The sequence below is a fragment of the Carassius gibelio genome, chromosome B7 (genome assembly GCF_023724105.1).
Source record: "Carassius gibelio isolate Cgi1373 ecotype wild population from Czech Republic chromosome B7, carGib1.2-hapl.c, whole genome shotgun sequence".
Classification (NCBI taxonomy): domain Eukaryota; kingdom Metazoa; phylum Chordata; class Actinopteri; order Cypriniformes; family Cyprinidae; genus Carassius; species Carassius gibelio.
Genome location: NC_068402.1, coordinates 6,970,458 through 6,987,629, shown reverse-complemented (window position 1 = coordinate 6,987,629; position 17,172 = coordinate 6,970,458). Strand labels below are relative to the sequence as shown.

Below are 17,172 nucleotides of genomic sequence, written 5' to 3'. Positions count from 1 at the left end.
ATATATATATTAGTTTATAATGGTTTATACAACTTACTTGTACTTTCTTAGAATTATGTTTTGAATTTAGCACCTGGCTATTAAGGAATTATTTTGTGTTTTTTTTTAGTGTTGTTTTAAAAGTTTATATATATATATATATATATATATATATATATATATATATATATATATATATGTGTATATATGTATATGTATGTATGTATGTATATATATATGTATATGTATGTATGTATGTATGTGTATATATATATATATATATATATATATATATATAATATATATATATATATATATATATATATATATATATATATATATATATATATATATATAATATATATATATATATACTAATAAAAATATTAATAAAAATATATTATATATTATATTCTTTTTTATTAATATTTTGAATTCGTTTTTTAATATATTTTTTTTATTTTTTAACATCTTAGTAATTTTGTCGTTTTTATAATTTATTTTGTTTGTATTTTCTTTTCTTTTTTTATGTTGTTAAATGATAATGTAAAATTTTGCCTTGAACATTTGTGAAAACATGTTTTTTTTTTTTATATATATATAATTTTTTATTTAAGGAACTTTTTTTTAAGTTAACTGTAAAAACCCTGCAAAGGAGCTATTTCCCCCCCCAGATGTGTACCACATGTGTGTTTAAGGTAGCTGATTTTAAACATTCAACAAGTCAGTGAGATTTTCTTTAAACTGTTGCTTCGCCATAACCGGAAAGAGGAAGCTGATCATAAATAATTGTAACCATAAAGATGCTGACGCCTCTATGGCAATACTGAGAATGCATGTGTGCTTGCAGTATTGAATGTGACAGTGTCATGCGCAATCAAGTTAGCATCTTTTGCTTTCACATGCTTGCCTTTATTCATCATCAAACAGAGTGTCAATTACCATGAATTAAATGTTAGTTAATGAATGCCATAGTGTCTTGTAAACTCGCATTGGTGCATCTATAGTCCGAAGAAACTTTCGGAAAAGTTTCTCCCAGGAGGTTGGCTGTTCTACTTTTCAGATGGCTTGAGTTTGGATGTGTACTTGTAAGTGCAAGAACGAGAGCCAGAATGAATCGATAAATCAGAGGGGGTAATTTTCAGAAGGACGAGATGTCATCTGGCAGGGAGAGACGGGTCTGAGCCGCTGTAATGTCATTTCATAACTCACACAATTGATCTGTACTTTAACACCCAGCAAAACAAACAGACTGGATTAGATTAGAGGGGCAAAAAGAAAGAGAGGGATGGTTTCTGCCACTGGCTAGGTGGAAGAGAGGAGAAGTGAATTAGGAGAAGGCTAAATAAAGCTTGTCACAGGATGATCCATCACATCATATGCTATGGCTTTCACTTCTGGCGGGGTTACACCTAAGAAGCGTGAGGATGCTGGACCGGATGTTTTGCAGCTCTTGAAATAATTTAATAAAACAGTTAAAAATATCTGCTTTACGATTGTCTGCTGGTGTATATGGCCTTTGAGGGATAGTTTACCCAAAAACTACAAATCTGTCGTTATTTCTAATTCCAACCCCATATTATTTTTTCTATTCTGTGGAATAAATTATTTTTTCATAATTGTTCTTTTTTTTTTTTTTTTTCAGTGAACCTTAATGGGAACCAGGGCTGTCTGACTCTAAAATAGCACCATTAAAAGCATCATAGAAATAGTCCATGACTTCTTCACTATATTTCAAGCAGTGTCGTTATCGTTGACTAAAATATGAAAAAAAACAAACATGTAAAGTACGTTGATTGAAAACAAAAAATAAATTTTAATTAGTTGCCAAAGTAATATTTCTCATCTGATGTTGAAATTGAAAAATTCAAATGGAAATAAAATTAATAAAAATTAAGTATATGAAAAAGAAACACGAGTAGAAGTAGAAAAACTTAAACTAAACTTCATGTCAATGTTTATTTTTTCATTTCCTCACTCATATATGGCTTGATAGTGATAGTTTGCTGTTCACTTTTAGTGAATGTGTTAAATAGTTATTTTGGGGCAAACTATGCCTTTTCAAGGCTTTGTCTTCTAACCAATCCTTTTTTTTTTCCTTCAAATATTCATTTCAAATAAACAACAGGTCTTCTCACATAATCAATGGTTCTTTTTGGATATTTAGAGGTAAATATCTACTGAAAAGATAAATTACTCTAGGGCACTGATAGTAGCAATAAATTTGAATTTGTTACTTCAAAACATTTGTACAACCTCTACTCTGCTTGAAGATTTAATGAATTTAGATTTAGCCAATTTCATCATGTTCATCACAAGTAAAAAGAAAAAAAAAAGGTGGATGACACTGAGATATTTTAACACTTCTTACAATTATTTGATTCTTTAGCAGGTTATTGATCACTTTACATTGGGCATATAGTGATGCAGAAAAAGGTCTTGTGTAGATGCTCTGAATTTTCTGGCATAAGCCTATTGGTTAAAGATCAGGGCTGGAGAACTAAAGGTTGTAGGTTTTAACCTCTCAGGGGGCAAGCTTTGAGCTATCACCACTGCGCCCTTGAGGAAGGCACTTAACCACAGACTGCTCCAGGAGGATTGTCCCTGTAAGAAGTCATGTGGAAGTCATGGTAATGATTAATACAAACCCTGGTCAAAAATGAAAATTCTGTTTTCATTTACTCACCTTCATGTTATTCCAGACCATTATTCTTTCTTTCCTCAGAGGAAAATAAGTATGGGAGCCCTGTTTCCGCCACTGAATAAAAAATTGAAATGGTAATTGCAGTTTTTGTATTTTATCTCCACAATTCTGACTTTTTTTCTAGCAATTTTGACTTTACATCTCGCAATTCTGACTTTTTCAGAATTGTGTGATATAAACTCGCAATTCTGAGAACATATCAGTATTCTTTTCTTCTCAGAACTGGACTTTATAACTTGCAATTGTGAGGTAAATCTCACAATTCTGAAAAAAATAAAATAAATAGTTGTGAGATGTAAATTACCTTTTTTCATATATTCAGTGGCAGAAATGGGAAAAAAATAAAAGTTAGTTTTTTTGTTCATACAATGAAAGACAGTGGGATACAATGCTATTTGAATATTTTTTACATGAATCACCATTATTTTAAAAACAAGTTAATGCGAATAATACGAACAGATGGCATAAACAGGCATTTACCATTGATTAACAAATTTGGAGCTCACAGTTTATTTATTTCATAATAAATATTTATTCTATTCAAAAAGTGAAACTTGTATATTATATTCATTCATTAAACACAAGACTTATATATTTCAAATGTTTATTTTTTTAAATTTTGATATTTATAACTGACAACAAAAGAAAATCCCAAATTCAGTATCTCAGAAAATTTTAATATTGTGAAAAGGTTCAATATTGAAGACACCTGGTACCACACTCTAATCAGCTAATTAACTCAAAACACCTGCAAAGACTTTAAATGGTCTCTCAGTCTAGTTCTGTAGGCTACACAATCATGGCGAAGACTGCTGACTTGACAGTGGTCCAAAAGTCGACCATTGACACCTTGCACAAGGAGGGCAAGACACAAAAGGTCATTGCAAAAGAGGCTGGCTGTTCACAGAGCTCGGTGTCCAAGCACATTAATAGAGAGGCAAAGGGAAGGAAAGATGTGGTAGAAAAAAAGTATACAATCAATAGGGAAAACCGCACCCTGGAGAAGATTTTGAAACAAAACCCATTCAAAAATGTGGGGGATATTCACAAAGAGTGGACTGCAGCTGGAGTCAGTGCTTCAAGAACCACTACACACAGATGAATGCAAGACATGGGTTTCAGCTGTCGCATTCCTGGTGTCAAGCCACTCTTGAACAACAGACAGCGTCGGAAGAGTCTCACTTCAAAAAGGACTGGACTGCTGCTGAGTGGTCCAAAGTTATGTTCTCTGATGAAAGTAAATTTAGCATTTCCTTTAGATATCAGGGTCCCAGAGTCTGGAGGAAGAGAGGAGAGGCACATAATCCACGTGTAAAGTTTCCACAGTCAGTGATGGTTTCTGGTGCCATGTCATCTGCTGGTGTTGGTCCACTGTGTTTTCTGAGGTCTAAGGTCAACACAGCCATATACCAGGAAGTTTTAGAGCACTTCATGCTTCCTGCTGCTTACCAACTTTATGGAGATGCAGATTTCATTTTCCAACAGGACTTGGCCCCTGAACACAATGCCAAAGCTATCAGTACCTGGTTTAAGGACCATGGTATCCCTGTTCTTAACTGGCCAGCAAACTCGCCTGAAAATCTATGGGGTATTGGGAAGAGGAAGATGCGATATACCAGACCCAAGAATGCAGAAGAGCTGAAGGCCACTCAGAGTCAGAGTAACCTGGGCTCTCATAACACCTGAGCAGTGCCACAGACTGATCGACTCTATGCCACACCGCATTGGTGCAGTAATTCAGGCAAAAGGAGCCCCAACTAAGTATTGAGTACTGTACATGCTCATACTTTTCATTTTTATACTTTTAAGTTGGCCAAGATTTCTAAAAAAGTTTTAAGCCTTTAAGCCTAATTTTCTGAGATACTGAATTTGGCAGCTATAATCATCAAAATTAAAAGAAATATGTCAGTCTGTGTGTAATGAATGAATATAATATACATGTTTCACTTTTTGAATGGAATTAGTGAAATAAATCTACTTTTTGATGATATTCTAATTATATGACCAGCACCTATATGTCCCCATTAATCTGATTTGGTCCTTCGAAATTAACATAGCGGGTTGAACTTTCAACTTGAGCTCGATTTGAAGTATGTTTTGATATTTAGCACATTTGGGAAGCGATGAGCTGCTGTGTGTGGTGATGGTCAAGTTGAATTAATGGCAGATCCCATCTTGGGCCTCATTATCTCTCGATGGCAGTCTTACCTGTCGCAAAAGAGGACAGCTGCAATCACTTACATCCATTCACTGCCTACAGCTGCCTGCCACACACACACACACACACACACACAAACAAACCAACAAACATACACACACACACACACTCTGAAGTAGTCAGGTACACTTGTTGTTTAAACAATATGAATTAAGCACAGAGATATTAATGTTGTGTTGAGGTCAATTGGAAGGAAACTCGCTCTTTTAGCAAATGGATTGTTCGTTTCCTGATATTCCCAGATCTAAGCTGCGTCCGAAATCGAATACTGCGTACTGGGTACTACATTTGAATTTGAACGTACTACTCGACCGTTAGAAAAGTACGTTCTATATAGTATGAATGTGGGTAGTATGAATGGAATTCGGACGTACTACATCCGCCATGTTGACATTGTCACGTGACATACGTCGTCACAACAGCGCGTAAATTTAAAGAGCCCAATCTACTGAGCGAACATCGGTGATGTTTTTCGTTTTTCTTACCGCTTTCGTCTGCGTTTTTATGTCGTTTGAATTAACAATTCAAAGCAGGCGTCGGTCAGCTGTTCGCAGATCATGCCTTCGTTGACAGCTTGTAAATCCTTTACTAAAATAGCTTTTAATTTTCTACCTCAGAATAACAGCAGCTACAGCTGTGAACAGAATGACAGACTGATTTTATGTAAGGATATAAAGTAATTTATTGTAATTAATAAATACAAATAAAATTACACAAAACGAACATAAATTAATAAACTTGAATGAATGCTTAGGCAAATACACACACACACACACACACACATGTATACACATAAATACACACATCACAATATATACATAAATACATACATAATATATACATTATAGACAATATACACACATATATAAATATATATAGTTAGATATAGATATATCAGCAAAAAAATGTGTAACCTATTGAAATTTTATTCTAAAAAACAAAAACTACATATTTACAGACTGTGAAGAGCATCATACAGGCTGCTGTCACTGGGCTTTGACATCCAATAACTGCATAACATTGTGCACAGAATGAGCAGGTCTGTCATGGGGATTTTGAGGAGGCTGATTGCCTTCTCCACCACAGCTTTTCTTCTGGTAGCTGGAACAATAGATTGCTGTCACATACAAACTGAACCTCCAGCAAGTGAAGCCCAATGTTATTTCAACAGGAAGTGGTTTCATTCTGTTCAGCTGCAGGTCACCACCATGGTAAGTACCTTGATATCTTTGTTGAGTATCCCGGGTCTGTGTATGATGCCAGGGTGCTGAAGAACACTGGAGGCCTATCCACCTGCAGGAAAACACATCCTGGGAGATGGTGTGTGTGTCCTTGTGTGAGTGTTCATCTGCCTCATCACAGCAGACAGAGAGTCTGAACACAATCCTGCACAGCTTTGATTCAATACCAATGATGCTCGTGCACAGAACATTGTTGAGAGAGCCTTCAGATGATGAAGACCAGCTGTGCTCCATCTTCTTCTTCTTCAAGGCCCTGGAAGTGAGTTATGCTTTGTGCAGATGTTGTTGCATGCTGTGCAGTGCTCTACAACCTCCGTCTTCTGAATGCGGACATTGCTGATCCAGAAGTTGTGGAGGATCATGAGGATGATACACTGGAACCCCAAAACACAGAAGTCAGCACAGGAGAGCATGTGCGGGACAAACGGACCACAGCTGTGTCACAGCAGACGACCGTGTGCAGCTCTTCAAGAGCAGATTACCTGTAGGACAGTCGAACAGGTTAAGACTCTGTGAATCCGTCCATGTTCTCATAGTGCTATTGTTTAAGCTTGTGTAAGTTGTGAAGGTCATTTTAAGACTGTCAAATCAAGATATACATATATTAGTTATTTAAGAAATATAAATACTATAAAATCACATAAATATGTATAAATACACAAGTATTTAAATTTAAACATGTGTGTATTTATATATACACATAAATATATTACACTCATAACTGGGAATTCATATTACAGTTGAAAATGAAAATTTTACAATTTGAAAATCTAGAAACATATCACATAACATATCATACCAACATATTTACAAGTTTAATTTTAAAATATGTATTACTTTATCCCTGGGTTATATTTTTTAATTCCACTTTTTTTTCACTCATTTTTGATACCCAAATTTAAAGTCCTCATCTACAGTTACTGAAATGAAGCTGCTGAAGTTTATTTTCCTGACATTATTATAGAAACGTCTTAAGAAATTCCCTTTTGCTGTTGCTTTAAGCTCTATTATACTACTTTATGAAAATGTTAATATGGTTTTGTCTGAAGCTTTGTGCTCTTATCCATGTAGAAATGAAAAATAAATAAATAAATACATAAAGAGAATAATTTGTATGGGTATTTCTCTAAAGTGTGGCACCCATTCTCAAGACAACATTCTTCAGATGTTAAAAAAAACAACAACTGGAAACTGCTACAAAATCAGTGCACACAACTGCTTCAAAAGTTATTTGCTATTAAGTACTTTGCAACTGACAAAATAGCAACTGGAAATACCTGGAAATTCATATTATAATATAAAAAAACAGCATAAATCAGTGATGATCCTAACATAAATACATGTAAAGAGTGTGTGTAGTTAAGATTAATTTTAATTTATATACTTACTGAATTATGCTTTCCAGTGAATAGAGTTTCATCAGTGGATGAGAACAAGAGTGTGTTCATCAGTCTCTGTAACATCAGAACAGGATTTACACATTACACATTACTGATGATTTATGCCTTGTAAGTTAACCAACATTTTTTTTAATCAAAATATCAACACTAGTAAAATGTAAATTAACTCGTTTCAATTACTTAAAATTTTGTAATTTTATATCATTAAATTACTTAACGAGCCGTCTGTAGAAAGCAGCCTTAACAAGCTAAGGCACAGCCTCTGATCGAAAATGATTATTAAACATATTTTTAAACTCAATTTACAAAACAGTCTCATCAGTTTACAGTGTGTAAAGCTTTAACAAATCAGTCGTTTACTTGGATTATGTTAAACAAGTACACTTTAACCACAATGAACAGCGTTTATCCATAAGGTACTTACACTTCAAAACAGCGGCGTCATGATTTTCCGTTATTTTCGAATATGAGTATGACGAGCCCTCTCCCGGTGCCTCATGGGATAGAGAAGTGTCCATCCTATGCATACTACGGAATTCGGCCGGAAGTAGTAGGCCATCCGGGTACATCTCGCCTACTGTTTTTCGAATACTGAGAATTCGGACATACTACTTGCTTCGCATACTGTTTTTCGCCTACTATATAGTATGGAAGTATGCAATTTCGGACGCGGCTTTAGACTCCATCATGGTTTCCATTTTCTTCTTTGTTGCACCATGATATTTTTAACTTGTGTTTCCCACAGTGCTTACCTGGATCTGTCACCGACCGACAATGAAGCTTTCAAGCATCTATTGTCCCTCTAAAATGAATCATGGAAACATGGGGCTTGCCTCATTTGAATATGCCTGTACAATATGATACATTTACTACTCGTCTGTATTCATATGCTAATCAGGCTCTTTCACACTTGATCCACACAGAGCAAACAGTTTTCCCCCTAGAGTTTTGATTTATTTCACAAACTATGCTTTATTAACAATAGCGTTTTGTGTAATGTTACGGTCATTTTTCTTAATGTCTTTTAATGGTTGCCCACACACAGTGCATCTTTATGTTTGCCTTTACTTTTTTTCTTTAGATGAAGAGGAAGAAACCTTTTTTTTTAATTATTGCACACTTTGGTACTAATTCACAAATAGTGGAATTCAGCCTTTATTATTATTTTCATGTTATACATGATGCATGTATCAAGCAGTGATGTTAACTGATTATTTTCTGCTGAATGCACACAGATTTCCTGTCCTTACTCTAGCATGATCTTTAAGGGACAGTGCCATTTAATAAGAAAATTTTTTATGGGATTAAAGCTAAAAAAGTAGTTTCTATTGATAAAACAGTCCTAAAAAAGTATCAAAGTTTCCACAAAAATATTAAAGCAGCAAAACAACATTGTTCTAACTGATGATAAGGTTTTTTAAAAAAATAAAAAAAATAAATCTAATTAACATATTAAAATATAAAATATTTTATCTATATTTGATTAAGTGATATGGTTACATTATTTCCTGTAATGTCTCTCCTCATCTGTCCCATTGTTTTGTAAAGATTAAAAACAGCAGGAGTAATTATTAAGCCATTTGTATTTATTTACTGTATATTACACTATTAAGTGATTAGTTGGGTATTCAGACATTAAATTCATTATACTGCGTAGTTTGAACCATTTATGTGTTAAGTGTTTTGCTTTGGATTTGTGGGATTGAGTGAGTGCGAGCTAGATTACACAGCCCCTGGGAGTTGGATTGATGTTGTTGTACTTTAATTGAGAGGATTGTTTATTGAATGCTCATGACGTTGGCAGACGTTGAATCGTGCTGATGCCAGGTGTTTATGGAGCAGAGATGGCCACTCTGGGCCAGACAAACACTATTCTCTGATGTTCACAAGAAACAGATTACAGCAGCATGATCTAAAACAGACTCTTGACTTAATTGACCTGTGTTTCAACATTTGATTGTTTGTCTTTTTTTTTTTTGAGAATCGCCTTTTTTGCACAAGCCATCTGAGTCCTCACATTTAATTTATTGTTATGTGAACCGTAATTATACTACATATCATATAGAATTCTCTGTTCCAAATCTAAATGGAAAAAAGTAGCATTCATGTATTTGTGTGTGTTTATGGGGTGATTTGTTTAATGTGCATGAATGCTGCTGTCCAATTTTAATTAGCACTTTATTAGTTGCATTCATGTATTTCTGCCCCAGCTCCACATGGCTTAATGAATCGATCTGCATTTTGGCCACATTCAGCCATTAATGTCGCAATGACTCTTTTTACCACCAGTGTGTGTTATTGGATCTTCTCTCTGTGGGATTTACCTAGTTGTGCACACTTTTCTTGTTGGACTAGAAGTTGTGGGATGCCAGCTTATAAAAGTATTTCTTTAAAAAATGTGTTTCAGAAAAAGTGTTTAGGCTATTTTTCAGGAAACAATAATGGGAAACAATGGATCAAAGCACCATGAAAAAGGCTGGTGATTGCACAGATTAATTCTTTCCTTACTAATAAATGTTTAAATGCTTGGTGGGAGAAAAGAAAAATTACTTCATTTTAGGATTGCAGAGCAGTGTTGGGGTGCTACTAGCTAAAAGCAGAAAATCTTCACTATTTTCAATGCTATAATAGAATCTGTATTCAAAACATTGTAGCTTTTCCATTTACAAGCTACTTTTATTTAATGAGTAGTGGTAAAGCAAGTACTAATGCTATACGGGTACTGTATAAAGTGTTCTTGTTACAAGTTGCATGTACTTGTTATTATAATAACAATAAATTATGCAAAATTACATGCAAGTTACATGCAAGTAAGCCAAAATCTAACCTTAACATATATAGTTGATTGATATTAACATATGCATGTAGTTAATTAATATTACTCAGTACTTAAATATACTGTATAATTAGACCATAACAAGGACACCTTAAATTAAAGTGTAATCAAAAATATTTTCCCTTACAGCTTTAATACAGTTACATATAGCAACTTATTCTTGTAGTTTGGAATTAGATAAAACAAATTAGCATTTTCTATTTTTATTATTTAAATGTAAATTTCCAGAGTAATTCTTCTGGTCTTCCGAAATCACTTTGGAAACGCTCCTGTGTCACCGCATTCTGAAGCACGTCAGGAACTCAAGCTGCATTGAGAATAGTTTTGGGAATAAGAATACACTGCAGCATACTACCAAATACCTGCCTGTGTGTGTATCTCCTGTTCACATCATGAAGAGAGAACTTGGGAACCTGGGGTAGATTCCAGGTCTAGGTTATAGAAGTGGACAAAAGTCTGTGGAGAGGACCAGCGCGCTGCAGCACAAATGTCCTTCAATGCCACACTCAAGTTGAACGCCTTGGAGATTGCCATACTCCTGGTCAAGTGTGCTCTGACCCCAATAGGTGATGGGATGCCAGAGGACTCATAGGCTAGTAAGATGACCTTGACCACCCAACTACTCTTAGTCTGCTTCGTCGCTGGAGATCCTTTCTTTGGCAAATAAACTGCTGATCTGCCTTATGCCACCCGGTAGCTCTGTATGTAAGCATCCAGTGCTCTAACTGGACAGAGCAGATTAAACTTTTCTTGGCCTACTTCCTAGAATGGAGGAGGACAGAAATCCTGAAGAGCTATGGGCCCTGGCGAAGAAGTGGGTACCTTAAGGACATACCCGAACCTCGGGTAAAGGAATGCCCTAACCATGCCTGGAGCAAACCCAGAAACAGAAAGTGTCTGAAGATCCCAGATCCTTTTAAGTGAGGAAATAGCAAGGAGAAAGATAGTCTTGAGTGTGAGAAACTTGACTGAAACTTCATCTATGTGTTCAAAGGAGCCAGGTCACACGAGGGCACCTTAGTGCGCTGTACTGGCCTCAGCCTCAGAATGGGTCAAGCAGAACGATTGGGGGAAAAGCATACAGTCAAAGCCTCAGCCACATCTGCACCATGGCATCCAGTGCCAGTGGAGCTGGAAGTGTGAGGGAGAACCAGAGCAGACAGTGTGTTGTTTCCTGTGATGCAAATAGATCCATTTCCAGGGTATTTCTGAATGCAGACCCTCCAGCCACTTGATGCAGGAGACCACCGATGTGTTTTCTGTGTGGACAAGCACATGATGTCTCCAGGTCTGGAAGGAAGTGTGTCAATGCTTGAAACATGGCCAGCATCTCCAGGTAGTTGATGTGCCAAATAAAATTCTTCCACATTTGCAAGGGACGTAAGCATCACCATGTGACCTTGATCATGCAAAGCGGATTCCCATTGGGGGAAAATCCCTTGGTCCTGAGCCATCATTACAATGGTCCTTTGCACAGCATGCCAAAAAAAATCACGTTGGATGCTGCTGCCATCAAACTCAACAGCCTCTGAAACTGTTTGACAGTGAGTGACTGGTCTTCTCTTACATTCTTGACTGTCATGAGGATTGACTCAATTCTAGCAGGACACAAATGTCTCTGCATCGTGGTAGAATCCTACACCATACCTAAATAAGTGGTTCTCTTTACTGAACTGAAGCAATGGAACTGAAGCCGTTTAATAGTGGGGTTTAAAAGATGGAGATCTAAGATCGGACACAACCCCTTTTTTCGAAAAGATGAAGTAACGTCAGTAGAACCCGGACATCCTTGTGAGATAAGGAACACTTTCTATGACCCCCTTCCTCAAGAGCGTATCTACTTCTTGTTCTCTCCCATGTTACTGTTGCCAGGTGGCAGCTGGGAATTTTGCTCGTCGGAGCTCACTGAGCCCTGAAGCACAGAGAGTGGCAGGTGTATCAATGAGCCTCCATGAGGGCACTGAGGAGGAATGGGCACCATATACTGAGGTGTTATCCTTTCCTCAGGGTGGGGCTGCCCTCAGGGACCTGATGATGGTGACATCAGGACCATTTAGCCAAGGTCCTCTTAGATGAAATAACGGTCCACAGATCTGTTTTCAGACTAGAAGACCCCGTCTGAAATTTCTGAGATTTAGTTGATATGTAGTTGACTTGTAGTTACAAAGTTACTTATGGTCAGTAGAATGTCTAAAGTGGACTATCGAAATAAAGTGTAACCGAAAGTTCAACAGAAAGAAATAGAAAAAAAGTATTTTTAAATACTGTCATTTTAATAATTTAATGTATTCTTTGTTGAATAAAAGTATCAATTTATAAAAAAAATCTTGCCCTAATATTTTGAATGGTAGTGTGGGGAGTCGTGGCCTGGTGGTTAGAGAGTTTGACTCCTAACCCTAGGGTTGTGGGTTCGAATCTCGGGCCGGTAATACCATGACTTAGGTGCCCTTGAGCAAGGCACTGAACCCCCAACTGCTCCCCAGGCGCCACAGCATAAATGGCTGCCCACTGCTCCAGGTGTGTGTTCACATTGTGTGTTCACTGCTGTGTGTGTGCACTTTGGATGGTTTAAATGCAGAGCACGAATTCTGAGTATGGGTCACCATACTCGGCTGAATGTCACGTCACTCACACACAACATCCCCCCTTACCCCCCCCCCACACACTCTTCTCTCTCTTTGTCTCGCTCTCTGTCTCTCTCTCACACTGCAGTGGAGGCAGCCGCCTGTGAAATTGGGTTCTAAATTACACCATGGAGAAGCTTAGCCATCACTCTGATGCTAAGTCTGTTTAAAAATGGCCCAGAGAGAACCAGTATGAGTCGCTGTCACAGTGTGGCTTTTGAGGGTTCTATGAGCACAGAAGTGCCTATGTGACCTTTTACAGCAACAGACTTATCAATAAAACATCATGAGAGCATGCCTTTGTTGTATATTGAAATATTATTATTTTTAATTTCTAAAGGAAAGTGTTTTGTGCACATGAGAGCTGTCATTTCCACACTAAGATACACATTGTGCAAGACCACATGTACACTTTGGTGATAAAGAACATCTTGTTGTACTTATTTGCTTTTAGACTTCCATATAACTTTTGCACCAACTAGACAGCAGAAGAGCACATTGATGAAGAATGTTACCCCTCATTCTAGGTACATCCATCACGTCTGTCTTCTGTAATTGATTGTGCCTCTGTTTTAGATTACTCTGAGTTAGCATAAAGCAGCCTTGTTTCACTCATGGCTGTCTGTGCTGCTGTCCAAATTGAGGCCAGTGAGATGCAGTCAAGCTGCAGTTGAGCGGTAATAGAATAATTCAGGAGGTTACGTGTAAACTACTCATGCAAAACCAGTGTCAGTGAGGGGTCAGTGCAGTGAAATGGGACTATGGGTGACCATGCATAGGTTTTAACAGGGTGCAGTCTGAAGGTCTCATAAATCCGGAGGTTTTGTGTTTGATATCGGTTTGGTTGTGTTTGTGGATGCATGTTTGAAAATGCCAAATATTAGTCTTGAAACATTTTTGAAAGATATTGCAATTGGAGTTTCCTCATGCAGAAGGTCATGGGGGGTTGATAGTCTGTTCTAGGTAGTTGATAACTGTGCCTAGTTAAAAGAGCTTGTTTCTATCCTATTTTCATATTTAATTTTAGCATAAAACAAATAAAATAAAATCACAATTTTATCCCATCGAACATTATTTGTTATTGAAATGAGAACATGTAAAATTGTTTAAAAAATACAAAACAAACAAACAAACAAACAAAAAAAACTGACATTTAAGGTAAAATACCAGAAATGTACGATAAAAAATATGGTAGCAACATTTCAGGTTTTACAGATTTAACTTACATTTACAGTAAATAAATAAATAAAAATTCCACACATATCATTAATTGATTGTATGCTAATATACCAACCATCTGCTTTGTACCACTGCTTACAGCAAAAAATGACAATGTATCATCAGAAGCAGCTTTTCCACAAGCTGAGATGGTAAACATCATCATGGTGACACCCATGATGCTAAAATAATACATTAATTTAAATAAACATTAATTTAACATCAAATGTAAGCTAGAACCCAAATGTACACATCTGATAAGAAACAAAAAAAACTATAAAATAAATGTGATGTGAAGTGTCATTATACAAATAAAGCATTTTAATTAAATGTAAGGTTAGATCTCTTACAGTTATTCACCGTATATAGTACAGAAACTGTTAAACAGTTAGCAGGTTTTTAGTGTAACGGTTTCATAGTCTTTTACTGTTAAAATCACAATCTGTGTCCTTTTATATGTATCTTTAAATATGAAAAAGTTTTCCCCCCAATGTTGTCATTTTCTAGGGCTACTTCCTGCTGTTTGAGTCAATGCTGGACTCTGTGCTGTATGCCAGGGATTGATACCTTACAGAAGATGGTTTGGGTAAGTCACATCTTCATGTTTCAGCCTTTTTACCTTCTCATTCTGAGCTTAGGGGTATCTGGGAGGTCCTTGGCTAGACCTACCAATAGTTTTTTTTACTGATGGAATACAGTGAGCCCATTTCACTGTATTCTTTTATTTACAAGGTCTATCAAACAGACTTCATTTATTTTAATAGGAGGATTTCATACAGACTGAATCAGGGCTGGCCGAAATGATGAAAGATCAGTCAACTTGTGTGTTTGTTTCCCCTGCAGGGACATTTTAAGGAGGTGTTATTATGAAAATGGTGTAGTGTTGAACATTGTTTTGCCCCCCCCCCCCCCCCTTTATCCTGACCATGACCATTGAAAACATGGAGGCGTGTTAATATGCCTTAAAGGGATAGTTCACACAAAAATGAAAATTCTGTCATCAATTACTCACCCTCATGTTGATCTAAGCCTGTAAAACCTCCATAGATCTTCGGAACACAAATTAAGTTATTTTTTATGCATTCCGAGAGCCCTCTGACCCTCCCATAGAAAGCAAGGATATTACCATGATCAAGGCTCAGAAATATAGCAAGGAGATCGTTAAAATAAGCCATGTGACATCAGTGGTTCAACCCTAATTTTACGAAGCTACAGGAATACTTTTTGTGCACAAATTATGACTATTCAACAATTAGTCTCCTCCGCATCACCCTATAGCACAGTTTTGGAGAGTATGTGTGTGTCTGTCTGTCTGTGTCTGTGTCTGTCTGTCTGGCTATCTGTCTGTCTGTCTGTCTGTCTGTCTGTGTCTGGCTGGCTGGCTGTCTGTCTGTCTGTGTATTTCTGTCTGTCTGGCTGTCTGTGTGTCTGTCTGGCTGTCTCCCTGTCTGTGTCTGGCTGTCTGTCTGTGTCTGTGTCTGTCTATCTGTCTGTCTGTCTGTATCTGTGTGTCTGTGTCTGTGTCTGTGTCTGTCTGTCTGTCTGTCTGTGTCTGGCTGTCTGTCTGTGTCTGTGTCTGTGTCTGTCTATCTGTCTGTCTGTCTGTATCTGTGTGTCTGTGTCTGTGTCTGTGTCTGTCTGTCTGTCTGTCTGTCTGTGTCTGTCTGTCTGTCTGTCTGTATCTGTCTGTCTGTCTCCATACTGTCGACCGACCGACCGACAGACAATCAATTACTAAAAAATTATGTATTCATCTATTAGAATCTATTCAACTGCCTATAATTCAGTGCAGATTAGGCCTTTTACAGTATCTTTGTAAAGGTCATCTCACCACGACAGTTTTGTAGAAATACCTTTCACACTTGCGTAGTTTACAGCATAATGCTCTGTGTGTTTTCCAGGTGTTATCTCTCTTATCTCACACCCTGCATGGTACTGTGATTTTTACTACATATTGATTTGCGTCAATAAAACATAAATAAACCAAGTGCTGAATAACTAAACAGTCCTTGGGCACTCACCTTCTAGATACCAGAAATCATGTTTTTCTTTCATTGTTCGGGGAAACTAAAGTCTGCCAAAGGTTGTGGACCGAGAGGAAGTGGATATTAAATATTCTGCACGAGTCTTGTGGCTCTGCGTCATTTTCTTGTCCACTGTGGAGGTTTAAGTGAACAGATGCTGAGGAGGTTCGTGGTACGCAGCACTGTGCACACGCTGACTGGATGAATTATAACGTCACGGATCCTGAAACAGGAGATTCTACTCTCTAATGATCTTTAAGGCATCATGGGATTGAGGATGGGTAGAGTTGGGAAATGTAAGGAATTTAAAGGTTCTAGTTATATTCAAGCTCTAAATAATTGATCATAAATAGTATGTATTTAGATTAAAAAAATACATAGCTGTGAAATATTATTGTTACAATTTAAAATAGCTGTTTTCTATTTTAAAATTGTATTTACTTCAGTCTGAAGTCACATGATCCTTCAGAAATCATTCTATTAAGCTTATTTGCTGCTCAAAATACATTTCTTATTATTATTATGTACAGTTGCACAACTGTTTTCACAGATATTTTTGTTGAAACCATGATGCATTTTTTCAGTAGAAAGTATTTATTTGAAATATCAATCGTTTGTAATAGCATAGCTTTATTGTTGCATTCTTGCTGAATAAAAGTATATATATAAAAAAAAAAAAGATTTAGTGAATGAGCAAGCTTAATTTTTTAGTCATTTGGACCTTTATTCAAAAGTAGCCTATAGTAGTCATTCATTTGTGTATCAGACCATACAATACAATACAATATATTTTTAATTAATAACAGTATTTTATTTAATAATAAATATAAAGTTTATATAGTGTAACTAGTAATTTAAGTATTTTAAAGATCATTAACTTTTGACTCTGTACTGTCTAGATAGATAGATAGATAGATCAAAATACAGT

General features: G+C 36.4%; 1 protein-coding gene across 1 annotated transcript in view; it reads left to right on the top strand.

Annotated features, from left to right (window-relative positions):
• LOC127961026 (protein arginine N-methyltransferase 3-like) overlaps positions 1 to 17,172 on the top strand; it is a 53,605-nt gene that overhangs the window by 11,045 nt on the left and 25,388 nt on the right. Inside the window, 1 exon segment of the mRNA XM_052559948.1 lies at positions 14,728 to 14,806. Coding sequence (XP_052415908.1) covers positions 14,728 to 14,806 — 79 coding nt within the window.